The sequence below is a fragment of the Belonocnema kinseyi genome, chromosome 2 (assembly GCF_010883055.1).
Source record: "Belonocnema kinseyi isolate 2016_QV_RU_SX_M_011 chromosome 2, B_treatae_v1, whole genome shotgun sequence".
NCBI classification, from domain to species: domain Eukaryota; kingdom Metazoa; phylum Arthropoda; class Insecta; order Hymenoptera; family Cynipidae; genus Belonocnema; species Belonocnema kinseyi.
Window position 1 is genome coordinate 86,022,699 of NC_046658.1, and position 12,083 is coordinate 86,034,781.

Consider the following 12,083-nt stretch of genomic DNA (forward strand, 5'->3'; position numbering starts at 1 on the left):
ATTTTGTTTTATTAAATCAGAAACCAATACACACCTATATTTTATATGTATAATATAGAATTATAAATTTGTTCGATATTTTATATAATTTAGTTAATTGTAGTGTATTATAGTTATTTAATTATAATAATATTATTTAAATCTAAAAATGTATTTACTAAAGCGATGGTAAATCTGATAGAGATCGATTTAAAAAAAACAGGCTCTTACAATCCAAATATAATTATTAAATAAATTCTAGAAATAATATTCCTTTTAAATCATCAACTCATTAATCAGAAAACTATAGTATTCGACTAACAGATGATAACTCAATTTTTACATAGTCACAACAGACAGTTTTTAAATCATAAACAAAAAATGAAATAAGTGTCAATGTCAGCGGTACAATAAAAATTGTCAAGCCATTATTAAAAAGTTGGAAATTAATTAATTGACCACCATTTACTTTGTAAGAAAAAGCGATTAAGGATAAAATTCTAAAAGCAAAATTGTTTATTTAGAGAAGTTCTACAAAAGTCTCGATTCCTATTTTTAATATATTATATGGAACGTTGCAATATATCCAAAAATAAAAAGATAATTTTTTGTGAAACTCTTGGAAAGGTCCCTCGGAACAGAAATCTTTTTTTAAATCACATTCGATACTAAAATGTTGGCCAAACTCAAATTTCATTTACAAATTAATTTTTGTTATTATTATGAAACCTTGATATTAAAATTAATATTTCTTATCAATACGTATGAATAACTACTATTCAAAAATTAAAATTATACCTAATATATAACTATAATATGATTAATTATTTTCTTTAATGCAAAATTTGATGAAATGTAAAAAAATCGTAGTTTGTATTTAATATTTTCTTTTTTTTGAGCTTAAAATTTTTCCTTTGTTTCCAAAAGCACTTTACTCAATCAAGTTAAGAATCGATATTGAAAAATTAATAAAAAATTGGTTGAAATAAAAAGTGTGGAGTTTTAGAAAATTTTGAAACTTTTTCTAAATCAGAATACATCCATGGTTTTAAATGCACGCAACCGGGATAATCAGAGAACGATATTCCTTTAAAATATTCCTCATTGCCTTTTCCATCTTTTTAATTGAGGTTCAAAAATCCACCTTGGATTACAGAATCAAAGAAGATTTCCATGACATTTGCACCACATTTAAAAAATAACGGTATTTAGCAAAAAATGAATCCTGCGGCACATTTGCCCCGGCTGATGATAGTGAACATAAAAATGAATCTTCGATTTTGTTTTTTAGAACTCGAAATGTTGCGAAGCTCGATGTCTCTTAAGGTGATATTTGCGTTTAAATTTAAGTCCGCAATCGTTGCATGTAAATCTAGGTTCCACTTCGCACTCGTAAGTAGTGTGACGCCAAAAACTTTTAGGATTATCGTAAATACGGTCGCATTTTTTACACTGATTTGTTTTCTTCAAGACGGGCGACGTCAGAACCAGTGCCGGTGGTGTTTTTGGAATCGTCAAATATTTTTTAGGTTCTGTTTTTTGAGTAGATTCGTTAACTTTCAGTAAATGTGCATAACCGCTAGTTTTAGGGAGTGTATGCGCTGTAATTTTCGGAGTAAAACAAGCCCCGACTTTTGTCTCGCCTTTAACCGTTCTTTTCTTGGAAGGAGTTATTACACAATCTTCTCTCTGGTGTTTTAAAAAACATGCCCTTAATTCAAAAGTATCGCTGCAACGGGAACAAACGTAGGGTCCTTCACTTTGTCTTCTTCTTGTCATCAAATCTCTTGTTGGTTCTGCGACAGTCTTTGAAGTAGTTCCTTCATCTGAAATATAAACATAAAAATGTAATTTTGAATCTTCGATTGTATATTATTTTTATTTTCGATACTTTTATTGTTATATAAATGTTTACCTTCGATCACTTCTTCCTTGATTTTCAAATTGTCTTCAAACTGAAATTCATTCGGAGTTTTCGATTCAAATTTCTTTTCAACAATTTTTGTAGTCGGGAGAACTTTCTTGGGTGTTCTTGGAACTTTTTCAGGCGAAATATTGTGTGCTTCTTTCAAATGTTTTGAAAAAGGTGCTTTATAATTAAAAACCTCATCGCAGCTAAAGCAAACGTAAGGCCCTTTCGTTGGTCTTCCTCTTCCTTTCTTCAAGTAATTCCGCCTTTCAGCATTCGGAGTACTAGGATCATCTGAGAAAATTGAACGAAATTTCGTTAGGGAATGAGCATTATAAAATGTTATGATTACGAATAATTAAATATAAAAAGAGAAGATATTTAGTAAAGACGGAGCGAAAGTCTAATTAAACAGCTAATCTTGATAGGAAATACATAGTACAGTAGATTTACCAGGCGCCTGGTGCTCGGTACCGAGATACTCACTGAGCGCCCGCTTAGTTAGGCTACGCCTCTAAAACTTGGCGAGAAATATCTTTGAGGCACATTGGTGGATTATTTAAACCCTTTTTCGCGAATGCGAATCTAATACACACTCAAGATGCCTACCGAATTTAGAAGCAATGGACGGGAAAGGCGCTTGGTAAGAAGAGGCGCTTTGTGAGAGTCTATAATATTTTAAGAATGTTTTGTGATATACTGATTTTTAACTGAAATTCATGTTTGTATTTCTTTTTCTGAATCACAATATTGATTATATAGCACTATTTGCGTCCTTTTCTGGAAATTAACAAAAGAACAATTAGTATTGGACTGACTGAAAAATAAAACATAGAATTAGGTAACAATAAAGCAGTCACTATTTGTTTCTGAAAAAGTATGTGCGAGGAGAAAAACGAGAAAAACGTATTAGAAACTTTTTAAATATTTATGAAAAGATAAATATTGGAAACATATATTTATCATACTTTTCATTGAAAGATTATATACAGTATAGGTAGCATATTTTTTTATCGTGAAACACATCATTTATAGGACTTTTCTTACTTCTTTTAGGCCTATTTGGAAGTAAATTAATTTTTTCCGTTGAAAAAATGTAACGACAGGTGTTTAATAAAAAGTATTTTCCATAATTTATGAAATATAATTTTTATTTTTTCCTTGAGACTAATTAATGTTTAACTTGATTACAATGGCGTTTCAAACTTGATTTATTTAAATAATATCGTGGACATTTCGTGCATTTATATACAGGTCTCTTCGTGTGATGATCAATCTGACTGTCATTGGTGTATCGCATATGATACTTTTTAACAATATGAGTATAAAGATGTCTTTTATTCCTATATTTATTTCCACAGACATCACATTTGAAATTTGTCTCCAAAGTTTTGGGTTCATACATTTTCGAATGCATGTTGAGAATATGTAACTTAACTTCGTCTTTGCGTGGAAATCGAAGATTGCAAAATTTACATTTTAAGTCGGGGTCTGTCTTAGACATAAATGTTCTTTTCTTTCCGAATAGCAGAGTATTTTTCAAAACCCGTATATCTGAAAAATTGTTTAAAGATATTAGAAATGCAACACTTTTTAAAATGAATGTGTAGCAGTTTTCTCAAAATAAGAAATTCTAAATCAAGAATTCTTTTTTCAATTTTTGTCTTGTATATGTTTATCGCGGTCTTTTTTTTAGCAAAGGAAAATAATTAATTTTCTTTTTTATCGTTTTTCTGTTTTCTTTCTTGCTGCTTACCTGCATTTCTGTTTAATTCCTGAATTTGCGATTCCTCTCTCATCTCAAAAGTATTATGAGCATAAAAAAAATTGTCTTGTCTTATATCAGGGAAACATGGTTGATTGCCCATGACCATATAATTATTGAATATGCCTGTATTGCGTTGGTCTGAAAAATAAAAAATGGAATTAATAGTTTAGTATAGTGACAACATATTTATACAATGTGTACTTTTTTAAAAATTGATCCGTCATTATTCAGAAGAATGAGGAGAATAATGAACTGACACGTTTAGTTCAGATTCTAAAAAAAATACGAAAATGATATTGCATTATTCAAGTACAAATATAAATAGAAAACGAAACAGGAAAATTAAAAATTAAATATAAAACCCCAGTTCAAGAAGATATATTTTATTAACTTGAATACAAATTTTTGAGTAACTTATAAATAGTTTATTATCAGAAATACCTTTGATTTTATACGGACGTACTTGTTAAATAAATATTTTGAGTGTTTAATTTTTGTTTAGATTAATATTGAACACTAATTTTTGAAATACAACGAATATTGTGATTAGCAAGGGCCTGTTTTTGGCGAAATTTACGACCGCAGAAATTGCAATCAAATTGAGGCTCTACATTTATACATTCGTAACGTTTATGTCGAGATAAATTCGGTTGGTGAACATAACTTCGCCCACACATGTTGCATTGGAACTTCTTTTGAGATTTGTGCTTTCTTCCTTGATTAACAGGAATCCCCTGTACTTGAGTTTCGTAGACGGTTTGAAATCTACAGGGTCTCGATTCAAAATTTCTATTCATTTTTCCAAGATGTAAATAACTTCTCGATTCTAGAGCCTTTTTCAGCACACTTTGGTCACCTGAAAATATAAGGAATTTAATTAGAAAGAGAAATTCTTTACAGATTTTGAACCATTTGCTTGAAGGTTTTCACAATCGTATATAGGTGTAATTAATTTATATTGATACCTAGAAAATTACAGAAACAAAAGCATAATAAAAATATTCCTAAAGTTTATCATTATTTTTTAGCCAAATTCAAAAACATGCAATAAACATAAATTCTGATGGCAACATAAAATTTAATAATTGTTAAAAGTAGTGATATTTGACTATAAGTAAAAACAAAGTCGAAAATCGAAAATGAAATTCGGATTGAATAAAGCGGATGAAGTTGCATAGTTGAAATTCAAGTTAAGAAAAATTTAAAAAGTGATGTTGCACATATTGTAAAACACTACAATTTCAAAGATATAATATAATATTAAAATATAATATTATTACAAAAAGTAAGTGCAAATAGATTAAGAATTTACAATGGCTTAAAATCAAGCGAAGAATTAAAGAAGGTCGAAAAGTTTTTTTTTTATCTGGACCTTTGTAGTATTCTGGCACATACTAATATACAAATCAAGTACTTCTTAAAAATAAAGATAACTAATTAGACAAAAATTATTCCACGCCCAGATATACTTCAGCTAAACTCTAAAGTGTACCTTTAAATCGTTCAAAAATAATTAAAACAAAAATAAAAAATGGTTTGTGCATTTTGTATAGGATACTATGAAAAAGAATTGGTAAAAATTGTAACCTGATTTTTTTCTAATAAACTAAAAACATTGATTTGTTTTCTTATATGGTTAAGTAATGAACTTTATGTGAACCGCGGAATAGATATATCACTTTTGAATTTCTTCTTTTCCAAAATTTTCTTTGTTTCTTCAATTTGTATTGACCTTAGGTTTCTTGTAGACATACAAAAAATCATCAATCAGAAGAAAGATGTCTTCGATAACATTTTTTTGCGTTCGTCGATCCCTATTTAATTATTGCTCGATATTGATCTTAAAAATAAAAAATCTAATTATTAATTTGGTAGCACCAGTTTTCAAAATGTTTCTAAGGATGATACGTTTTGTTCTTGAAAATCTGACCTAATGTAATTCACACAGAAGGGAAGGATATTTAATTGAGCAGTCTCATTTAATTCTATAAAGAAAGGAAAAATAGCTTAGGATTATTTTGGTATAAGGATAAATACAAAAACAAAAAGGAAAATGTTAAATAAAATAAAAAAATCAATTCAAGAACAAATATTTCATTGATTCTTCTATTAGATTTCGTGGATAAAAGTAGTTACGATTATGAAATTTCTGCCACTTTTCAGTAAACATACAAATGTTAACATCGCCTATTGTCCGAACTATGAAAAATCTTTTAAAGGATTTATTTCTCTCTCAGAATTTTGAGTTATTTGCGGTGGGGCTGAACCCAATTTAATGAAAAGGTGCTCAAGCATACGGGATTTTTTTGTTAGTTATAGTTTTCCTGTACAGTATGAGAGCTTTCAGAACAAATAAAAAATAATCGCCTGAGCCCTTCTCGAAAAAGTCAACTTTTGTTTTTCCGAAATTATGATATTTTTAATTTACGTCCAGCTTGATGGTAATTGTTGCTTCGAATTTGTTTTCTTTTTAAATGCATGCAAATTCTATACCTCTCATAACTTTTGAAAAACAAAAATTGCCTTTTTTAAGAGAGAGCTAACGCGATCATTTTAACTTTGGTCTTATAACTTTCATGGGGTTACAGGAAACCATAATCTACTAGAAAATTCCATATGCAAGCACCTTTCATTTTGGTTCAGCCCCACTCTGAATATAATTATTGCTTAAAGTGGAGGCGGACAATGTGGTTACGAAGACTTTCCTGGCGTCTTAATTTTTTATCACAATGCTTGCACGTGAAATGTGGGGCCACGCCACAGTAGTATTTTTGATGTCGACTTAAGTCAGATCTCCATACATAGCTTCGTGCACATTGATCACATCTGTACTTCCTTTCCACCTTTTTCTTTGATTTTTTCATCTGTAATTTCCCTCTGACCCCAGGTTCCTCGTAGAAAGACAAAAAATCAACACCTCTTCTGATGTGTTCTTCTACGACGTTTTCTCTGGATAATAATGGTAGGTTTTCTAAAATTTTTGGCAATTTCCAAGAAGCATGAAAATGTGTAAATCTTATTATCTAGTATCTAATTCATCTAAAAAATTTTAATATATTCTTTTTTGAAATAGTTACATCCAAAGTTTAATTTCTTGTGCCCGATTCGCAAACTAAGAAGTAGGTGAAGTTCTTCGCGCACGCATGAAACGTGTGTGAAGTAAATCGGCCAGCTCTTAGTGCACGCCTGAAACGTGTTAGAAGTCGGCCACAGATATTGCTAATTGTGCACGTTCTCATGCATAATTGCATCCATCAAGATAAATGGAACTAATTTTTAATGTAAAAATGTATACTTTTTTTTCTCTAAATTTTTGTCTTTTATCGCATTTTATTTATTGCTTCTTACCTGAATTTTTGTGTGATGCCTGATTTTGGTATTCCTTCCTTATCTCAAAAGTACTGCAGTAATCCAAAATATTCTCCTCTTTTATATCAAGGAAGCTCGAACCTTCACCCATCGCTGTATATTTATTGGATATATTAGGATTATGTTGATCTGAAAAATTACAAATGTAATAAGCATAATTAATTGACTAGGACACTTTAAGTTCTAAAAGGGAAGATGAAAAAGAAAAAGTCTTGGATTATTTAAGTAGAAATGTTGATGAACAGAAAAGTAAATAATAAAATTCAAACTTAAGTATATCAACACATTTCAAAAAGGCATAGTTATTTTAAAAAAACTCAAATACAAATTTCAGTCTAAATTATAAAAAAAAAATGATTATTAGATAAGCTTATTGAAGTGTGTCAAACCCTAACAGCCCGAACGCCATTTTTTAGAAAAAATGTTTTTATTGACTTCAGAATTCTCGAAGTTGATATTCATCAATATAACGACATGCAAATTTATTTTACTAATCCAGATCTTAAAGACGGGGGAAAAATAAAAAAGAACATTGAATTCTAGAAAAAATCACTAATGATCTAAATTAATAATTTATGAACTCTTATATTTCAGGGTATGCATTCGTGGATATAATTATAAAAATATTCAAGGGAACGCTTGCCTGCTCCTTTTGTGTTTTTATTTTATTTAAATAGTGAATTTAATTCATTCTGAACTCGGACTGCAACTGAGAACAGGACTTTAGAGCCCTAACTAAATTAGAATGAATAAAAGTGGATCATTGGTACAAAAGAAACACTCAAATAAGTCAAACAAACATGATCTAACATATTTTGAATAATTTTCTACAATTTTAGCATATTACATTCATTTTTCTAATTATAAAGTCTTCGAAAATAATAACATGATGCCACCATTGTACTTTTGGTGTCCTATTACTTCATCTCTCCGGATATAGTTTCCTGCACATTGATTACATTTGAACTTCTTTTTTGCCTTTTTCTTTACTTTTCAATCTGTAATTTCCCTGTGACAGACAATTTTTCCTTTCATTTTCTGAAATTTTTGGCACATTTCAATAAAAATTACCATTTTTAAATATTATATAGGATATTTAATAATCATGTAAAAAATTATCTTTCATTGGGTTTTGTTTATTGCTGCTTACCTGGATTTTTGTATAAATTCATAGTTTGCGATTCCTTTTCCATTTCAAACGTCTGGTGGACATAAATAATAATTTCCTTCTTTATATCAAGATATCATGATTATTCTGCCATCGCTATATATTTATTGGATATGTTAAAATTACGCTGATCTGAAAAATTAAAAATCTAATTAGTAATTTCATAATGACGAAGTGATTTCAAAATAAGTTGAAAACTTTATATTGTTTCTATTGCAAAAAACATGATCTAGAATTATTTAGAAAAAAAGGAGCGTATAATTCATTAATCAGTCTCGTTTACATTATAAAAAAAAATGATTAAAGTGATAACACTTTGAGTTATCTAAGTACAAATATTGACGAATAGAAAAATAAATAGGAAAATTCAAACTTAGATTGGGGTGCCAAATAAAAATGTGAATTTTTTATTTTTGCACAAGCCATCCTACAAATTTCTTCCTTTTGTTAAAAAAATACTGCTATTCGTTTGCTGTTATTAAAAAAAAATTACTTAGAGGTTCCGCTGGGCCATTTTAGGCCCGCAAATAAATTTTCTTAGCTTTCGGCATGTTTTTCATATTAAGCAATTTTTTTTAAGATATCGTCGGACTTAGAATACATTAAATAATCGAAAACAGGAAATAAACGTGCTTACATCCTAGTTTTCAAGTCATCGAAAATTTGTTAAGAAAGATTCTTCAATCAGCCTTTTTATTATGTTTCAACAAAGAACAAAATTTTTCTCTTACAACTTAATTTATTTATTGCTTCTTACCTCATTTTTTAGTCTAGTTGCTGATTTTGCAAGTTTTCTCCTATCTCAAAGATTTCATCGCTGAATATCTATTAATCATGACAGAATAATATTCATCTACAAAATTTAATTTCTCATTAAAAATTTTGTACTGACAAAGTTTGTTGAAAATGATTTATAAGGTTTGTACTTTTTCTTATCTGGAAAAACCTGATCGAGAATAATTCATCAAAAAGAGCCAATACATTAATCAAGCAATTTCTTTAAAATTCTAAAAAGAAATATTAAGATTAAAAAGTCTTGCATTAATTAATTATAAATATTGATGAATAAAAAAAACAATAGGAAAATTAAATTTTAGATATACATATAAATCCATTTCAAGAACACATATTTTATTAAAAATAACTCTAATACAAACTGACGAATAAATTTCAAAAAAATGATTGTTGGAAATGTTCATCATACTATCATACTGAAGTAATTTTTCGAAGACAGATACTGTATTTCAAAACACAAATATCATATTCAATTGGGTTTCAAACGATAAAACCCTAAACGCAAATTTTAAAAACCCGTTTATATTGGCCTACTAGTTCTCTAAATTCTAAATACACATTATTTATTTAGAAACACTGAACTAAATTGAATCTATCGCTTTTGATAGTAACTCTACTAAAATAAATATTTAACTAATCGTCTTTATCGGAAGAATCCAATGGTTTCCCACTAAAAGGATAATCAATTTCTATCAAACGTTTAAGTAAAATTTTCATTGATTTTTATCAAAGCAAAGTTGGCTACTGTCCCAGTAATTCATCTACTTTTTTATGCAAATTCAACACAATCCTATTATATACGCCATTTCAAATTCCTATGATTTTAACACGCTTTTTGATATACAAACCAAACGAAACCTGTGCAAATTTGTCAGGAAATCTTATACTTTTCTATCAAAATTTATTCACCGAATCTATATTAAACATTAACCACATAAAGCTTGTGTCAAATCCAATATTCCAGAATAGTAAAAGGTTTTATCCAACTCTGTCAAGAAATCTTATTATTTTCTATCAACATTTTCACATTGAAACGCTATTAAATATTACACCCATCCGAGTTGTATCTAGTCCTATGTCTCTGAATCTCGAAAATTGATGTAAAAATATTAATGCCTTCTACTTTTTTTAACTACAGTTTTTTATTGAAACTCTATCAAATCTTTCCAATGAGAAAAGTTTTATAGACAAGTATAAGATTTCTCAACGGATAAAATTTAATAAAAATTTCCGCGATTCTGATACCTAGGATTTGATACAAGCCTGCTGTGGAGAAAATTTGATAGAATTTTAACAAGAAGCTGTTGGTTAGAAAAGTATCAGATTAATAGACGGATAGAGTTGGATACAATCTTTCCAGATTTTGGAACATAACATTTGATACAAGTAATGTGCCCATAAGATTTAATAAAATTTTAATGAGAGTTGGCTGAAAGAAAAGTAAAAGATTTCTCGATAGATAGGGTTGATTAGAAATGTTTTAAATTGTGGAAGATATTTCTGGGTGGATGCGATTTGATTTTGATTTTATAGCATTTGATTCAAGTCCTGTGACAATAAGATTTCATAAACTTTTAATAAAAATCTGCTGACAGAAAAATATAAGATTTCTCGATGGATGGAGTTTGATAGAACAATTTTAAATTGTAGAAGATAGGACTCAATACAAGGAATATCATAAATTCCGAAACACAGAATTTTATGATTTGATACATCTAACATCAACTTTCTTGATTAATTCCCATATAATATTGGCTATAAATAGAGTAAAACTAAAATATCGAGCTAAATGCACTATATTTTGCTAAAACAAAATCTCTCATATTCTTCCTTAAATTGAGAGATACATTTTGGTGTGCCACATTAGCTCCCCTACGACAAAAATTACTTAATATGCTTAGAAAGAATATGGCGTGATAAGTCACTTTTCTGGAACGATTTAAAGTAACAGTATTCACAAGAATATTTAGACCTAGAAGTCTCACTAAAATGTTTCACATTGTTATGATACCATAAAGCCCCAGGTGAAAAAAAACACCTGTCACAACTTGCGCATTTATATATCCTTTTAGATTTCATCTCCTGTATTTTCATGTGAAACTGCAGTATATGGTTAAGAATTGTTTGTTTGCGTCTTAATTTTTTCCCGCAGTAATCGCAAATAAAGTGTGGATCCATGCCACAATGATATTTTTGGTGACGAGTTAAATGATATCTTCGGACATAGCTTCGTGCGCATTGATCACATTTGTGTTTCTTTTCCTGCTTAGACTGCGGTTTTGGAATTTCCAATCTAGTATTGTCAAGCCTCTTGGAAACAGACAGGAAATCACTTCCTCTTACGTTGACCATGAACGGTTCTATCTGGTACCTTGGGTATTCCTCCTTTATAAAAACTTTACTCAGATCTGAAAAGTGAAAAAAATACTAATTAAAATTTGTTGTACTGGCCCAGTATGTCAACCATTTTTCTGGAAATTTGTACTTCTACTCATGCAAAAAAAACTCCAATTTGTACAATAGAGGAGCGGATCTAAACCAAAAATTCAGATCATAAAACTTTTCATTTCACTACGTAATGTGCATATATTAAAATAAAAATAATAAACCACTTTAAAGACAGATATTATGTTCTAAAAGACACAAAATATTCCTTAGAAATAAAGAGCTAATACGATAGCTAACTTAACAAAAATAATTCCATTTCATAATCGATAAGAAACACATTTTTTATAAACATTAAAAAAAATAACAACTGAAAGAAATTAATCAACATTGTAAGCTAAATCTGGGTGTCGCAAGGTCAGGGAAAACCTGAAAATCAGGGAAAAACCAGTATTTTAGAAAAAGCCTTGCAAGTTAGGGAATTTCTATAGGAATCACTTTAACTAACTGTCAAGGCTAATAAATTTAAGTTTTATATTCTGCTTATAAAAGATTCTACATCAAAATTGTTACAAGACTAACTTCATGGTCTTTGAATAATAATGGTGAGTGAAAAATGACAGAATTTCAGAAATAAAGTATATTTCTATTTGTTGTGCAGTTTCTTTCTCCTGACGATCATATTTTTATTTAACAATTTTATTATTTGG

General features: G+C 29.0%; 2 protein-coding genes across 2 annotated transcripts; both read right to left on the reverse strand.

Moving 5' to 3' along the window:
- Positions 1-94: 94 nt before the first annotated feature.
- LOC117182858 (zinc finger protein 888-like) lies at positions 95-3,756 on the reverse strand. The gene is made up of 3 exons (XM_033375968.1): positions 3,645-3,756; positions 1,895-2,182; positions 95-1,805 (listed from the first exon to the last, which is right to left on the reverse strand). Exons 1-3 carry the CDS (start codon positions 3,754-3,756, stop codon positions 1,267-1,269), a joined length of 939 nt encoding a protein of 312 aa, XP_033231859.1. The 3' UTR covers positions 95-1,266.
- Positions 3,025-9,017, reverse strand: LOC117167490 (zinc finger protein 90-like). The gene is made up of 6 exons (XM_033352472.1): positions 8,951-9,017; positions 8,176-8,325; positions 7,005-7,154; positions 4,098-4,512; positions 3,645-3,794; positions 3,025-3,442 (listed from the first exon to the last, which is right to left on the reverse strand). Exons 2-4 carry the CDS (start codon positions 8,216-8,218, stop codon positions 4,160-4,162), a joined length of 546 nt encoding a protein of 181 aa, XP_033208363.1. The 5' UTR covers positions 8,219-8,325; positions 8,951-9,017; the 3' UTR covers positions 3,025-3,442; positions 3,645-3,794; positions 4,098-4,159.
- Between the last annotated feature and the right edge of the window lie 3,066 nt (positions 9,018-12,083).

Coding starts and splice junctions, on each gene's coding strand:
- LOC117182858 (XM_033375968.1), bottom strand. CDS start 3,756: ATGGGCAATCAACCATGTTTCCCTGATATAAGACAAGACAATTTTTTT. Junction 2,183..3,644: donor GGAATTAAACAGAAATGCAG/GTAAGCAGCAAG, acceptor CAATTTTCTCAG/ATGATCCTAGTACTCCGAAT. Junction 1,806..1,894: donor CAAGGAAGAAGTGATCGAAG/GTAAACATTTAT, acceptor TTTATATTTCAG/ATGAAGGAACTACTTCAAAG.
- LOC117167490 (XM_033352472.1), bottom strand. CDS start 8,218: ATGGAAAAGGAATCGCAAACTATGAATTTATACAAAAATCCAG. Junction 7,155..8,175: donor GAATTTATACAAAAATCCAG/GTAAGCAGCAAT, acceptor GTAATTTTTCAG/ATCAACATAATCCTAATATA. Junction 4,513..7,004: donor GGCATCACACAAAAATTCAG/GTAAGAAGCAAT, acceptor TTATATTTTCAG/GTGACCAAAGTGTGCTGAAA.